This window comes from Puma concolor, chromosome D3 (assembly GCF_028749965.1).
Source record: "Puma concolor isolate L17-30 chromosome D3, mPumCon1.1.hap2, whole genome shotgun sequence".
In the NCBI taxonomy this organism is placed as follows: domain Eukaryota; kingdom Metazoa; phylum Chordata; class Mammalia; order Carnivora; family Felidae; genus Puma; species Puma concolor.
The window spans coordinates 48,876,624-48,892,655 of record NC_141678.1 but is presented as its reverse complement, the minus strand read 5'-3'; the positions used below and the strand labels follow the sequence as shown (position 1 = coordinate 48,892,655).

Here is a 16,032-nt window from a genome sequence, read left to right as displayed (position 1 = left end):
TTCTTAAATAAACACACACTCACCTACTGATCCAGCAATCAAACTCCTAGATATTTACTACAAAGAAATGAAGACCTATGTTCACATAAAAATCTGTATATAAATGTGATTTTTTTTTAATGCAGGTGCCCCTGTATATAAATGTTTATAGCAACTTTACATATTACTGTAAAAAAACTGGAAACAGCCCAATGTCCATCAACAGGAGACTATAAAGGTTATTTCTCACCAATACAAAAGAACAATCTTTTAATATTCAAAATGATATGGATGAATCTCAAAAACATGCCGAGAGGAAAAAGATGCAAAAAGGTTAATGCAATTTGTCATTTATGTGAAGTTCAAGAATAAACAAAAATGATCTGTGGGGATGGACATAAGAATAACAGCTGCTGGGGGCGCCTGGGTGGCTCAGTCAATTAAGTGCCCAACTCTTGGTTTCAGCTCAGGTACGTGATCTTGCAGTTTGTGAGTTCAAGCCCTTCGTTGGTCTCTGCGCTGTCAGTGCAGAGCCTGCTTCTCTTTCCCTCTCTCTCTGCCCCTTACCTCTCTCTCTGCCCCTTCCCTGGTCATGTGTGTGCGTGCACTCTCTCTCTCTCTCTCTCTCTAAATTTTAAAAAACAAATTAAAGAATAGAGGTTGCTGGAGGCAAGGGTTAGAAGGTAATTGATTTGAAAATAGCATGAAGGTAAAGGATATGTTCAGTATCTTGATTATACAAGCATGTATATTTATCAAAATTCATTGAACTATACACTTAAGATTTATACACTTGTTTATAAATTATACTCAATAAAGTACTGTCGGCTTTTTAAAAAGGCATCAAGATATTTATTTTATAAGTACTATTCTGCCATTTTTTGTTAATACTACTTCCTTAAACCAGACCAAATTTTAACTATTTTCTTTACCTGAAAGATGTTATTCCATTCTCTTTTACTTTATTTTTCTGAATAGGAGATGCTTGGAGTGACAGAATTTTATTTCCTGGTAGGGTAATTTGCTTTAAAATGGAAGCTATAAAAACAAAAGAAGAAAAAAGAATTTTAAAAAAATCAGTCATGCCATATTAGGAGAAATGCAGGACAGCAGCTTTTAATATACCCAGAATAACCAAAAGAAATTTCAAGCTGTCCTAGAACTATGTTTAAACTCAAAAATGACAATGAATTTACTGCATGAAATCATCTTAGAAAAATCAAAATTTCTTTTCATACAGTCTTCAGCCTATAGGATTACCAGCATTATGAAAATATGCATAAATAGTGACAAGAAATGTTAATATATCATTTATATTTGCATATTTTAAAAATACATGAAACTTCTTTTGTGTTAAGACTGATTTCCAAATGTAGAAAAAGTACATTTCAAAAAGAAATAAAGCTATAGCAATTTTTGTAAATTAAAAAAAGTGCTTTATTCACTAATAGATTGTTTTATCTAATTACAAAATACCGGGGCGCCTGGGTGGCGCAGTCGGTTGGCGTCCGACTTCAGCCAGGTCACGATCTCATGGTCCGTGAGTTCGAGCCCCGCGTCGGGCTCTGGGCTGATGGCTCAGAGCCTGGAGCCTGTTTCCGATTCTGTGTCTCCCTCTCTCTCTGCCCCTCCCCCGTTCATGCTCTGTCTCTCTCTGTCCCAAAAATAAATAAACGTTGAAAAAAAAAAAAATTTTAATTACAAAATACCATGAGTAGTTGCTTCTTCTACTCTAAAATATATATCCCCAAAAAGTAGCTATGTATATACAAAGAATGTACTAGTGATTTTTCAGTCCTCTCTCCTAGGTCCTACTTTTAAAAGAGTACCTTTTCTTAATATAACAAATAAAAAAGAGAACACAAAACCCCATCATGTTCCAAACCCAGCATGATGGGGCCAGGGATGCGGGGGTGGGGGTTGGGGTCTACCTGGAGGAAACTGACTGGCAGGTATTGCAGTGCTCACTGGCATCTTCTTCTGTCCAGATTTCTGAATGGTCAATGCTGAGGAATGGGGAAGTGTGGTCACTTGTTTTGCAACACCTCCTGAAGGCTGCTGGACTACCTGAAACAATGAGAGTTATTAATACACTCATTCAACTAAACCTGCTTTAGGAAAGAACAAGCTTTCAGTTGTAACAGAACAAATGATTATGCTCACCTAACTGTAAATATACCTTTATGTTAGCATAACAAGAAAGTCTACCTAAAATTTATATCTGTATGTAGCAAAATTATCTTGTTCAAAAGTGAAAAATAGGACTTTCTCACGCAACGTACAGTAAAACCTTGGTTTGTGAGCATAATTCGTTCTGGAAACATTTTGCTTGTAATCCAAAGCATGTGTATATTCAAGTGAATTTCCCCATCAGAAATAGTGGGAACTCAATTTGTTCCACAACCCAAAAACATTCATATAAAAATGATTACAATACTATAATACAAAATAAAGAAAATACAGCATATAAAGAAAAATAAACAGGGGCATCTAAGTGGCTCAGTAGGTTAAGCATCCAACTTCAGCTCAGGTCCTGATCTCACCGTTTGTGAGTTCAAGTCCCACATGGGGCTCTGTGCTGACAGCTCAGAGCCTGGAGCCTGCTTTGGATTCTGTATCTCCCTCTCTCTCTGCCCCTCCCCCACTCACAATCTGTCTCTCTCTCTCAAAAATAAATAAATGTTTAAAAAAAATTTTTTTAAAGAAAAATAAACAAATTAACCTGTACTTACCTTTGAAAACCTTTGTGGCTGGTGTGAGGGAGATAAGAGAAACGAGGGTTATTGTGTAGGACGACTTGCACTATCACTAACAGAATCACTGCTATTTACTGGCTCAATGGAATCTTTTTCTTTTTGTGCAACTTTAACAAGGAACCTATCCAATGATACTTGCTTTTGCCTCCTTTTGAGGATTTTGTGGAAATGTGACGTTGCTTTGTCATTAAACAGATTCATCCCTCACACTGCTACAGCCGTATTCTGGTGGTGTTTTTCTACAAAATTTTGCAGTTTCCCACATTGTACACATCTCCCTAATCTCATTTGAAGTGGGGGATTCCTCCATCTTTTTTTCCTCCTCCTCTGCATAGGAGATCTCCTCCATAACCTCTTGTTGTTGCTCACAATGCAACAGTTGGATCCAATGGTAGGATGCCAGTTGTGGGCACCTTCCAACATTCTGAAAAATCAGATTTCTGCCAAACGCTGCGGCCTGAGACCAAGTATCTGAGTATGGGACACGATCACCCACAATCCCACATTGAAGAGAGACAGAGAAGAACCACTGGCTCAGCTGTGATCATGTGATGTTTGGCATCACATACTACTTGTATTGTAAGGCATCACTCATTGATCAGGTTAAAATTTATTAGAAATGTTTGCTCGTCTTGCAGAACAATCGCAGAACAAGATACTCGCAATCCAAGGTTTTACTGTGTTTTATTTTTAGAGTGTAATTCAAATTTACACTATCCACTGCCCAATTTAACTCTCCATTTGGATCATATTTTCATTTTTTTTTTTAGTTTATTTATTTATTTTGAGAGAGTGCAAGTGGGAGAGGGGCAGAGATAGAGGGAGAAAGAGAGAATCCTACCCCACAGAACTGTGAGATCATGCCCTGAGCCGAAACCAAGAGTTAGAGGCCTAACTGACTGGGCCACCCAGGTACCCCTTTTTTCCTTTTAATTATTTATTTCATTTATTTTGAGAGTATGCATATGAGCAGGGGAGGGGCAGAGAGAGAGGGAGGGAATCCAAAGCAGGCTGCACTGTCAGGCGCATGAGATCAGGACCCGAGCCAAAATCAAGAGTTGGACACTTAACTGACTGAGCTACCTGGATGCTGTGTATTTCTTTATTATATATTTTATATATACTTTATAGGTAAATGCATTATTTGCTTTTTTATGATTAGCATATACTACATTTATAATTAGAAAAATGAAGTTGAGTTTTCAAACTAATATTACTAGAAAAATAATAAATTCTACAATGAAATATGCATTCACAGTTACATTTATGCATTCAGACTGAATCTTAACAGAAACAATCCTAACAATTCTGGCCTCTTTCCCCATTCACTCACATCTTCTTCCTTAATAACCTTTACTAAGTATTCTTTTTCAGTATTTTAATTTTGAAAAACAGTAATAAAATATTATTAGAGGGTGCCTGGGTGGCTCAGTGGTTAAGCATCTGACTTCAGCTCAGGTCATGATCTCACCTTTTGAGAGTTCAAGTCCCACATCAGGTAAGCATGAGCCCTGCTTCCGATGTAAAAACAAAACAAACAATAACAACAAAAACGACAAGCCCTGCTTCCGGTGAGCTCTGCTTCTCTCTCTGTTCCTCGTGAGATTCTCTCTCTGTCCCTTGCTCACTTGCATCCTTCTCTTTCTTAAGGGAAAAAATATATATATAAATATATATATATACATATATATATATACACGCACACGTATACATATATATACATATACATACACACACACACACACACACACACACACACACATATATGTTTGAGTTAGTCTTCATACCATTCTGATAGGTATTCACGTAATAGCCCGAAGCTCTGTCCCTGAGGTGGATGCGGGCCCTACACAGCCTGGCTGTATGCGACTTGGACTATAAGGAGTGGAGGTGGGGCAGACAGGGATAGCACCCATGGGACCGAGGCACCACTATGTGGCCCTGACAAGAACAAGCTGGGGAAAGCAAGCCTCAGTTCCCACCTGTAGGATTCCAGGTGTGCCTGGCCCTGCCTACAGCCCCACATGGGATCAAGATCATACACATGGGGGGAGACAAATATGCCAGTTAAAAACATATAAATATATCTTTATAAATGTTTATAATTATTATATATATTATGAATATACAAATATTTATATAAATGTATATGATACGTGGTATTTATACATATCACAAAGTTCTGAGCTGGGATTTAAATAACCCTGGATCCCTATTATTCCTCATCTTAATGATTACGACACTTGGGGCAGCATGTACAGCACACTGCACGCTTGCTGAACAAAATAAAATACAATGAGTGAGAAAGAAGAGCATTCATTAGTGTTCTTTCAAAGTACCACTTAAAACCACAGTATTAGGCATCTTATGGAGATTGAGAAATTATTGCAGAGAGATGGAAATTTACCTGAAGAGAGATTTATTCCTACTTGGCAAGCAAAAGAAAGCTGTATTATATTTTTGCAAACTTAAGTCCTTTATTTAATTTCCCTCCAAAAAACCACTAGGCAAGGAAAATCACTAAGTAGCACATACCTTAGCCTTTTCTCTTGACATGTCAAATTCTGATGTTTTATTTGAATCTTAAAATAAATTAATGTTCTAATAGTTCATAGAAATATAGGTCTAGGGCTACATAACATTACTTTTTTGATTGAATTTACATTTTTTTTTAATTATGATTTTTACATTATGCTCTGGGATATGTGACAAGGAACTATTGCTTTCTCTGTATTTCAACCCTCACCTACTCCCCTATTCATAAATACACAGCAATCAAATGTTTATCTGTAAATAACTCAAGTAGTACATGCACACACAGCTACTGGATTCAATCACTTACTATCTCCTCTAATTTCTATACATTATTCAATATGTGATTACCGGAATGAACTCAGTAAGGTTGAGTTCCAGAAAATAGAAGACCCTAACTAAACAAAAGCTGCAGTATAAAAGTAAGTTAGTTAGTTGCCAACCATTTTTCAGGAACAGCTAATATATGGTTCTTGTACCACAATTCCTTACCTTCTGGGACAATGGCATACACCACTAAACACTTCTATATGCCCACATTCAGCCTCAGAATCTTAACACAGAGCTCCAGTCAAATCCTACAATGAAAGTTGAAACTTATTTGCCATGCCCAATCTAAATTAAAACTCAATCTTGGTAAACCTTTGAACATGCTGTTTCTTTAATTTAATGGGCCATCTAAACTCTTAAAAATGTGCTCAGGGGCGCCTGGGTGGCTCAGTCAGTTAAGCGTCAGACTTCAGCTCCCGTCATGATCTCGTGGTTTGTGAGTTGGAGCCCCGCATCAGGCTCTGGGCTGACAGCATGGGGCCTGCTTCGCATCCTCTGTCTCCCTCTCTCTCTGCCCCTCCCCTGCTTGCTCTCTCTCTCTAAAATAAAAAAACATTTTAAAAAATGTGCTCAAATGAATTCTTAATTATGCCACCAGCTTTTATAGGAATCTGTAAATGCTGCTTAAAATTGAGAACCTATAGGGGTGACTGGGTGGCTCAGTCAGTTGAGCGTCCGACTTCGGCTCATGTCATGATCTTGCAGGTCGTGAGTTTGAGCCCTGTGCCAGGCTCTGTGCTGAGAGCTCAGAGCCTGGAGCCTGCTTCAGATTCTGTGTTTTCCTTTTTCTCTGCTCCTCACCCACTCATGCTCTGTCTCTCTGTCTCTCAATAATGAACATTAAAAAAAAATTTTTAATTTTTGTTAAATTTTAAATGTGCTTATTGTAAGATTTGATTCATATGAAATTCTAGAACAAGCAAAAGTAATCTGTGGGAGAAAATTATCAAGAGTTGTTGCTTCTGGGGATGTTGGGGTGGGGACTGAGAAGGAACACAAGGGTACTTCAAGATGATGTTAACATACTATAATTTGGTAGGGGATCTGAGTTACACAGAAGTATACGCTAACTGCCAGAACTTATCCAATGGTACATTTAAAATTTGTGTACGTCACTGTATGTAGATTTTAGCTAAAAAGAAAAAGAACAGGAAATATTGAACTGTAGTTAATAATATGCATGTTTAACTATTTAGGAAGAAGTCTTTCAAACCATCAAATAAGATGATTGAAGGCTGGATAAATACATGATAAATCAAGTATAGTAATTATAAACAGAATCTGGGTGGTTGCTATACAGGTGTTCACTATGAACTTCAACACTGCTATGTTTCAAAATTTCCATAATAAAACATTTTCTTTGATAAAGCAAAAATAAGATGACCTAATACTGTAAACACTGTTTCTAAATAGTTTATTGTCCATCAATTCTAATGTATCCTTGCCAATTAAAAGAAAAAAAAACTCAAGTAAATTTAAATGAACTAGCATTAATCAATCTATATACTATTATATAAACTCTGATTAAATATGGCATGTGGAGAATCTTCTATGCAACCCTAATTACACATGGTAAATAAAGGTACCTTACTTGAATTCAATCTCTTTCTTCACCAAAACTTTCCTCAGTCCCATTTAAGTGGGACTACAACCATCAACTGGAATTCTACCTCTCTTCTCACACTTAACAGAATGCAAAAAAAGAAAGAAAAAAATACAAACTGCTTAAATCTGGATCCTTAGGTCAGTCCAATATGAAACTGAGAGTGAACTACCTGAGCCAATAAAACAATTAATGATCCTTGTTTTGTTTTTTTCCTACTCAATTTTTACTTTAACTTCTCTAATAAATATAGTGGCCACCAGCATACTCAGAAACTAAAATTTATACCCTTTAAAATACTTCTCCATGTCCAATGAAAACTGGTCAGAGTCAGTCAGCAGAGTTACATCTCATATAGTATTTCATATAAAGATATATTTGTTTAAAATTCTTTAATGGGTCCCTTACTTCAAAATAATTAGGTACCAGAGGAAAATACAATGCAACAAGAATAAATCTTTTCTAATATTCTAGATCAATTTGTTTTAAGAAATCAGCTTTACTTCAATGGAATGAAATGGAAAATTACCACATTTAATAATGTACTAGTACTTGTTTTCGTCTGATATCCACAAAACAGTAATATTTGGAGAATGACTATTGGACATACTTGGCCACTATTTATCAAATGTCTACAATTCTGTTAAGGAAGAAATGCAGATAAAAGAGTCATATATATGTATGTCTTGTGTGTGTGTGTGTATATATATATGTATATATATACACACACACAGACATATATACATATTTTCTACAGAGAGAGAGAGAAAGCGCATGCACATGCCCATGTGCAAGCAAGGGAGAGGGGACAGAGGGAGAGAGGGAGGGAATGAGGGAGGGAGAGAGAACCTTAAGTAGGTTCCATGACACAGGGCTCAATTCCATAAACCTGCGATCAGGACCTGAACCCAAATCCAGAGTCAGATGCTCAACAGACTGAGCCACCCCAGGTGCTCGGGGAAATATATATTTGAAATAAGAAAAATATCCAAGATAATATAAAAGCTTCCTGCCCTATCTCCAAGTGTAAACTGTTTTTAAAGATATTGAACTAACAACATATAATACAATATTACTACTAAGAGTGGCAACATTCAGTTTGCTCTCTAAAATTATCAGCATTTGTCTTTTCCCTAAAAATACAGACCAGGAATTTTGAATTAACTTTCTCATTCGTGAATTTTATTCATACATGTTGTGGACTTTAGAGACATTGTTTAATTTTTATATGGTAAAATTAGTTATTAAAATATATCAAATTTAATTTTTAAAATGACCAAACTGAAATTAAAATTTAGTTCTCTATTAAATTACCTTTTGTTAATTAAGTTTAAATTTAATTTAAATTATACTTTAAATTAAATTTAGCTTTTGCTCAATTATGAGTAAAACGGTTTTTTCACAAATATCCTAAGAAAACTGTTTAAGTGCTGAAACTTCTGAAAGCTTCTACTTATTACGTATCCATCATCAGTAGACTATACTACGTATCATCATCCACTCTCTTTCACTAACTTTAAAGGTAAAAACGTTAAGCTTAACATTTAGTCAGAGTGTGTAACATCATTTAACACCTGCTATGCTAGAATTAATAGATAATAACATTAACATTTATAAAAACTAGATTCTCAGATGAAATCAAAAGAACTACTGATTAGGTCCACATTTCAATAATTCAAGCATTTGAGGACTAAAATATACAAAGCAATGAACTACTGGCACAAAATGAAAAACTTACATCTACGGAAGCTGTGAACAAGTCAATTCTTCTGATGAGAACTTTAAGCAGATCCCCAGAGGTTAACATACAATAATCAATGAGATAGAAAAGATAACATATAGTAATAAATCTAAATTTAAAAAAAAATGGGGAAGGGCCTCTTTAATCTGGGATAAAAATGTGTAATTTCATAAAGCAATAATTCTATAAAATTTAAACCCTGCAATGGGAGATTAAGAGGATTCTTATAGCTCAAAAGCATGGATATAGAAAACATCTAGAAAGCAGGAAACCTATACAATTTCCAGAAAAATTAGTAGAAATGCTAGAAACAGATAAAGTATAAAGGAATTTTAAAATTCACAATCAATTATTAAAGGGAATAAACAAATTTAAAAACTAACATTGAACAGCAATACTTGCATTCAGCTCATTTTTAATTTTTTTAACGTTTATTTATATATTTTTAAAATTTCTTTTGATGTTTAATTAATTTTTGAGAGAGAGACAGAGTGCAAACAGGGGAGGAGCAGACAGAGAGGGAGACACAAATTCCGAAGCAGGCTCTAGGCTCTGAGATATTAGTACAGAGCCTGACATGGGACTCAAACTCACGAACCATGAGATCATGACCTGAGCCAGTGTCGGACGCTTAACTGACTGAGCCACCCAGGCGCCCCTAATGTTTATTATTTTTGAGAGAAAGAGAAAGAGAAAGACACAGAGCATGAGCATGAATGTGAGAAGAGGAGGGGCAGAGAGAGAGAGACACAGAATCTGAAGAAGGCTCCAGGCTCTGCACAGTGAGCACAGAGCCTCAAGCAGAGCTCAAACTCACAAACTGTGAGATCATGACCCAAGGTGAAGTCTGATGCCTAACAAACTGAACCACCCAGGTGCCCCATTCTTCAGCTCATTTTTAGAGACTACATCCTGAGTTGCCCAGACCACAGATTTGATCCAGTATGGCAATTCTCATATCTTAAATTATTATTTGCCATCTTTCTTATAAGCTGCAGTGAATACTTTCTTATGTTTCTAGCATCCTATTTTCCTTCTCACCTAACTGGGATTAAATTGGACAATGGTTTAAAATGGGCTCACCTAATACTAATAAACACTTTAGTAAATATTAATTTTCCACATTAATTTGAAAAAATATCCTAGTTCAGTCCTCTCTGTGGCAATACCATACAGAATGGCTTATCTTGTTTTGTGCCCCAGGTAAAAATGTGTTACAAAACAGATTACAATGCATCTTCAGTGTCTAGTTGCTCTAGTGTTTGTCATTTTTAAATATGAAGGTATGAATACTGACATCAAATGTGTTGAGTAAAATTAAAACAAAGGCCAAACGGGGTGCCTGGCTGGCTCAGTAGGTAGAGCATGCAACTCTCAATCTCAGGGTCCTGAGTTTAAGCCCCACCATTGGGCATGGAGCCTACTTAAAAAAAAAAAAAAAAAATGTAAACAAACAAAGGCTAAAACAAGAAAGCAGAATTCACAAGAAAAATTCAAATACTCCACATTATACAAATGAAAGTAGTAAGTCAAAAAATCCCTAACATTTACCATTGGATTCATTCATTCTTTTTCTCTCTCTTTCTTAGATTTTGTTTTTAAGTAATCTCTGTATCCAACGTGGGGCTCCAACTCACAACCCTGAGATCCAGAGCTGCATACTCCAAGTACTGGGCTAGCCAGGCACCATCCACTGGATTTTCTGTTACATTTTTTCTTTACTGAAATTGTTCCTAATGTATAACAAGTCAAACCTACAAAACATAAATGCTATCAAGATATTATTACCACATAACTTTTCTGTTTCAGGAGACTCTAGAAACCTAGAAGTTCTTGCCATGAGTACCATACTCTAATGGGAAAGACACTAGGTTCTAGTCTGAGATCCAATACTTGTTGAGTGCCAGTGGATGGGTCACTTAATGTTTCCAGAGTCTTAGTTTTCTCACTGCCTTTTCTTTATCACAAAATTATTTTAAAACCCATAGTTAATACATGACATGCTTTTAAAATTCTACATAGCTATAAAGTGTTATTTCACTTCAGGAACTAATAATAGTATAAATGTTCAATAAAGATTAGCACTGATTCAAGAATCGCTTATGACCTGTAAAGAGGATTTCAATTCTGTTCAGTGCTACCAAAAACAGGCCTTTCCTTGAGGCAATTACTCTGTTTCAGTGGTTCCCAAAGCTGGCTGCTCAGACTGATGTTTAAGAATCACTGCTTCTAAAAAGGTTTAAAGTCTGAGATTAAATTCAGACAACCCAAGAGAAACCCTGCAAGGCAGGCACATTTCTTTATTTGAAAATCAGACCCTGAGTAGGAAGGGATGAAAAAAAGATTAGCACCCAGGAAATGGCTATTACTTCCTACCTACTCAGGAGTTTGATTGTCCATATTGATCTTCCTTCTTTCATCTTACACCCATTGCTACCTTCTGCCTCAAAGACAATCATCCACAGATACTAACCTCTGCTCCTGATCACACATATAAGGCTAGTAAATTTACTTGGATTTAATTATTCCTAGAAGCAGAATAAAAACTAAAACAAAGAGATTCAACACACAGCCTTTAACAAAAAGATTTATAAAAGAAAACAAGGGCAATTACCAACACTATACTAGAACAGCTAGTGTAACAGGTATTACAGTATAAGGTAAGCAAAAAGAAAAATAATTTTTATTTTATTTATTTTTTTAATGTTTATTTTAGAAAGAGAGAGACACAAAGAGCATGAGTGGGGGAGGGGCAGAGAGAGAGGAGACACACAATCTGAAACAGGATCCAGGCTCTGAGCTGTCAGCACAGAGCCCAATGTGGGGCTCAAACTCACAAGCCTTGAGATCACGACCTGAGCCGAAGTCAGACGCTCAACCGGCTGAGCCACCCAGGCACCCCAAGAAACGTGATTCTTAACTGACCATGTACTATCTCCCACAGGTTATTAACAATACTCTCACCATCTGTCTTGAATCAACTAAAATGTTCTAAACACTGAAAATAAGGGGAAGCCCCATGAAAATGAGCTAGGAAAACAAAAGGGGAACCTCTCACACCCTACAACTAGTCATCAGCTGCAGACCCCAACACAAAGAGAGGTACCTTGCATTCTGAACAGGAAGAAACCTATCCTTTACTACGACTGCAGGAGGAAGAAAGATTTTCATCTTGCCCAGCAACAGCCCACCCGATGAGAGAGACTGTCACAACTCAGCCAAGGAGAAGCTACTACACATCGAACTGTGTTTACTCCAAAGGACTTTTGATTATAACAGCCTTTTCCAACTTCCTCCTTTCCTCTATACAAGGCCATTCTCTTCTGTTCTCTAGATGTGCCTGTGATTTTGCCACAGCTTGCTTGTCCTGAATCTAATACTCTGCTATTCCCAAATAAACTGGTAAAATAACTGACAGTTTTATTTCTAAGTGTTAACAACACTAATTGATAAATAGCTAAGGTTTCTTTCATCCAAGAACCTCCTAACCTACCAAGTTTAGGAAAAAACACAGCTTCATACTCATCTATTCCCCTCACCGTTTCCCTCCCCTCTTAGCATATTTTTCTTGAGAACTGTTACCATAACATTACCTCTGTAATAACCTTGTCAAAAAGATTTAGTCTGAATCTTAACTTGAGGAAACAATTAGACATAACAAAGGACATTCTGCAAAACAACTAGCCTGGGCACTTAAACTATTACAAGATAATGAGCAACCATGAAAGGCTGGGGAGCTGTTCTGGATTAAAGGAGCCTAAAGAGAAAAGACAGGTGAATGTAACAGGCAGTTCTCTATCAGAAAAAAAGTAGCTGTAAAGGACACTGTTGGCACAACTAGGAAAATAACTGTACCAATACTAACTTTCCACATACAGTAATAAGTGTGAGGCCAGTCAAGGATACTCAGGGGCTTGTTTTACTAGCCTTGCCAGTTTTCTGAATGTTTGAAATTTTCAAAAGAAGAAACTGAGGAAAAAATGAACTTTACTCACTAGTTGTTTGACTTTAACTGCCTGTGGAATACCAGCCGGCTGAGAAAGGACGGGGCCTGGTGGTGCAAGTTTTATCTGGACTGGAGCAATGACAGGCTTGTCAGATGTGGTCCCAGCAGAGGTCATGACAGGTTTCACAGACGGAAGACAGACAGCTGCTGCCGAAGGTTCTCCGAAAGTCACCGCAGGGAGAGCCAGCGTGACTGCTGCCCCAGAGACAGCTGGCTTCTCAGGTGGGAGGGAGACTGCTGTGACTGTGTTCTGTATAGATGTCACCAGTGGTTTTGGAGTCTGAAGCAAAACCGTTCCAGCTGCTGTTCCTCCTGGTGCAGCAGGTGGACCCAGAGAATGAAGTGTCACAACTCCTGGTTTTGCTCCCCCTGGGCCAGCAAGTGGATTCAGAGCTGGCACTGACACGGTGCTGGCTGTTGTTGTTCCAGAAACAATGATGGGTTTTTCAGGCTGGATGGAGCAAACTGTTGTTGTCACCACGGGAGAAGTGGCTGCTGTTGTGGTACAGGTAGCAATGACAACCTCACTACAGGTCTGCTGAACACACTGCTGAATAAAGCTCTGGGAGTTGGGCATGAGTTGTCGTAAGGCAATCACACTTTTCTAGAAACAGGGGAGAAAAAAGAACCTGATTAAATAAATCAACTGCTAGTAAAACTAAAGGATTTAGTACTTCATAGCTTTGTATTTTTCATAGCTTTACAACATAAAACAAATCAAAAGTATATCAGGTGTTTCAGTTGAGGAAATCTGGTATCACTTCATATTCATATCCTGTCAAAATCCAGGATACAGTCAATTTAAAGCCCCAAAGTGCTTTATTTTTCAACAGGAAATTATCTCCCAATATTAAACTTATTTTGTATACCTCAATATCAATTTAGTAAAATAAAAACACTGTGTATACTTGTTTATATTTACCTATACCCCATAATAGATCACTAATAATCTTAGTATCTATAAGTTTGTTTTATAACAATAGAATCTATCAAAAAAAAAGGTTTTGGTAAACAACTTTCAAGCTTTGGATAGACAGTCTTAAATCAAAATAAAAGTAATACAAGAAAAAACAAAAATAAAACTAATACAAACAAGGTCAATTTCTTTAATTGAGCTAGAATATTTTCATTTATTTATTTAACTATTTGTCTGTTTATTCATTTGTGTTATTTATTTGAGATAGAATGCGAGTGCATGCATGCGGGGGGGGGGGGGGGGGGGGAAGCAGAGGGAAAGGGAGGGAGAGAGTCTTTTGGGGGGATGTGGGGGAGAGAGACAATCTTAAGCAGGCTCCACACTCAGCATGGAGCCCAACTCAGGGCTCAATCTCATGATCTGAGCCAAAATCAAAAGTGGGACACTTAACTGACTGAGCCCCTTAGGTTCCCCAAGCTAGAATATTTTGACAGGATTTTACATTGGTGTCCCTTACACCCTTCTAAAAGAGTAAAGGGTGTTCAAACTAAAAAGTAGAACATTCTTTTTGTCCCTGGGGATTTTGTTTTTAAGAAAGAAAAAAAAAAATGGAAAAGGAGGCAAGATAGTAGGTTATCTTTTGGTGAATTCAAGGGCTGTTTGGAAGGTTTCCTTGTTTTGACATTTAAATTCAGTCAGACTGCCTTTAAGAAGCAAATGAGAACCATTGTTCTTCCTTTTCTTATAGTTACTTCCTTTACTTTTTTTTTTTATTAAAAAGGATTGAAAAGCTCTCTGAAGGTTTTCAAATATGTATATAAATGGTAACAAAAGAAAGTAAGAAACAATCTCTCATAATCTTTTTCCAAACTTTAAAAGCAAGCTGCTTTGGAAACACATGAACAGATGAAGTGATCTGATTAAATTTAAGCTAGAATTCTAACATGAGGGGATCCTGAGAAAAACACAGTTGAAAAAAAATGTTAAAATAATGAGACTCAGGGGCACCTGGGTGGCCCAATCAGTTGAGCGTCCAACTTCAGCTCAGGTCACAACCTCACAGTTCCGTGACTTGGAGCCCAGCGTCGGGCTCTGTGCTGACAGCTCAGAGCCTGGAGCCTGCTTCAGATTCTGTCTCCCTCTCTCTGCCCCTCCCCCACTCATGCTCGGTCTCTGAAAACTGAATAAACATTAAAAAAAATTTTTAATAAATAAATTAATTAATGAGACTCAAAGAGATAATAAAAAATATATGTCTAAATTATCTCTTGATCAGCTGGCCAGAGTTAAGTTTAAATGTGGCATCTCTATGCCACATTCAATGTCCAAAAGCTTTCAAAAATAAGAAAAAAATTCTCACCAAAAAAAAAAAAAAAAATCACAAAGCTTAATAGATCCTTAAAAAACACATAAAGGGATGCCTGGGTGATTCAGTTGGTTAAGCTTCTGGCCCTTGATTTCAGCTCAGGTCCCAATCTCACCATTTGTGAGATTGAGTCCCATGCTGGGCTCTGTGCTGACAGCATGGAGCCTTCTTGTGGTTCTCTGTCTCCCTCTCTCTCTCTGCCCTTCCCTCTGCTCATGCACACACATGCACATGCTCACACTCTCTCTCTCTCAAAAATAAATAAACTTGGGGCGCCTGGGTGGCTCAGTCAGTTGGGCGTCCAACTTCCGCTCAGGTCATGATCTCGCGGTCCGTGAGTTCGAGCCCCCCCTCGGGCTGTGTGGTGACAGCTCAGAGCCTGGAGCCTGTTTCAGATTCTGTGTCTCCCTCTCTCTCTGACCCTCCCCCGTTTGTCCTCTGTCTCTCTCTGAATCAAAAATAAAAAATAAGTGTTAAAAAAAAATTTTTTTTAATAAATAAATAAACTTAAAAAAAATACATACAAAGCACAAATACTTCCTAGTGTAACATTTGGCAACTTAATGTTAGTATAATCAAACAAATAGTCAGGTAGAATAAATTCTGGACTTGTGAGCTTGATAAAAAAATTAGTCAATTTAAAGTTTTTTTCATCTCCAAAATGAAAACTACTATAAAATCTAGCACCTAGTATTCTCAAAAGACTGATGTGAAAATTAAGCGCAAACAATGCAAATTTAAAAAGCATCTAGCATGGGCGCCTGGGTGGCTCAGTCGGTTAAGCGTCTGACTTCGGCTCAGGT

The 16,032-nt window shown here is 37.2% G+C and overlaps 1 protein-coding gene across 2 annotated transcripts in view; it reads right to left on the bottom strand.

Annotated features, from left to right (window-relative positions):
• The window catches only part of TAF4B (TATA-box binding protein associated factor 4b), a 125,296-nt gene that overhangs the window by 83,563 nt on the left and 25,701 nt on the right, over positions 1-16,032 (bottom strand). For both annotated transcript variants that reach the window (XM_086682655.1, XM_086682656.1), the window contains 3 exons: positions 12,937-13,551; positions 1,911-2,046; positions 912-1,017 (listed from right to left, as the gene is read on the bottom strand). In XM_086682655.1, coding sequence (XP_086538781.1) covers positions 912-1,017; positions 1,911-2,046; positions 12,937-13,551 — 857 coding nt within the window. The remainder of the gene's footprint in view (positions 1-911; positions 1,018-1,910; positions 2,047-12,936; positions 13,552-16,032) is intronic.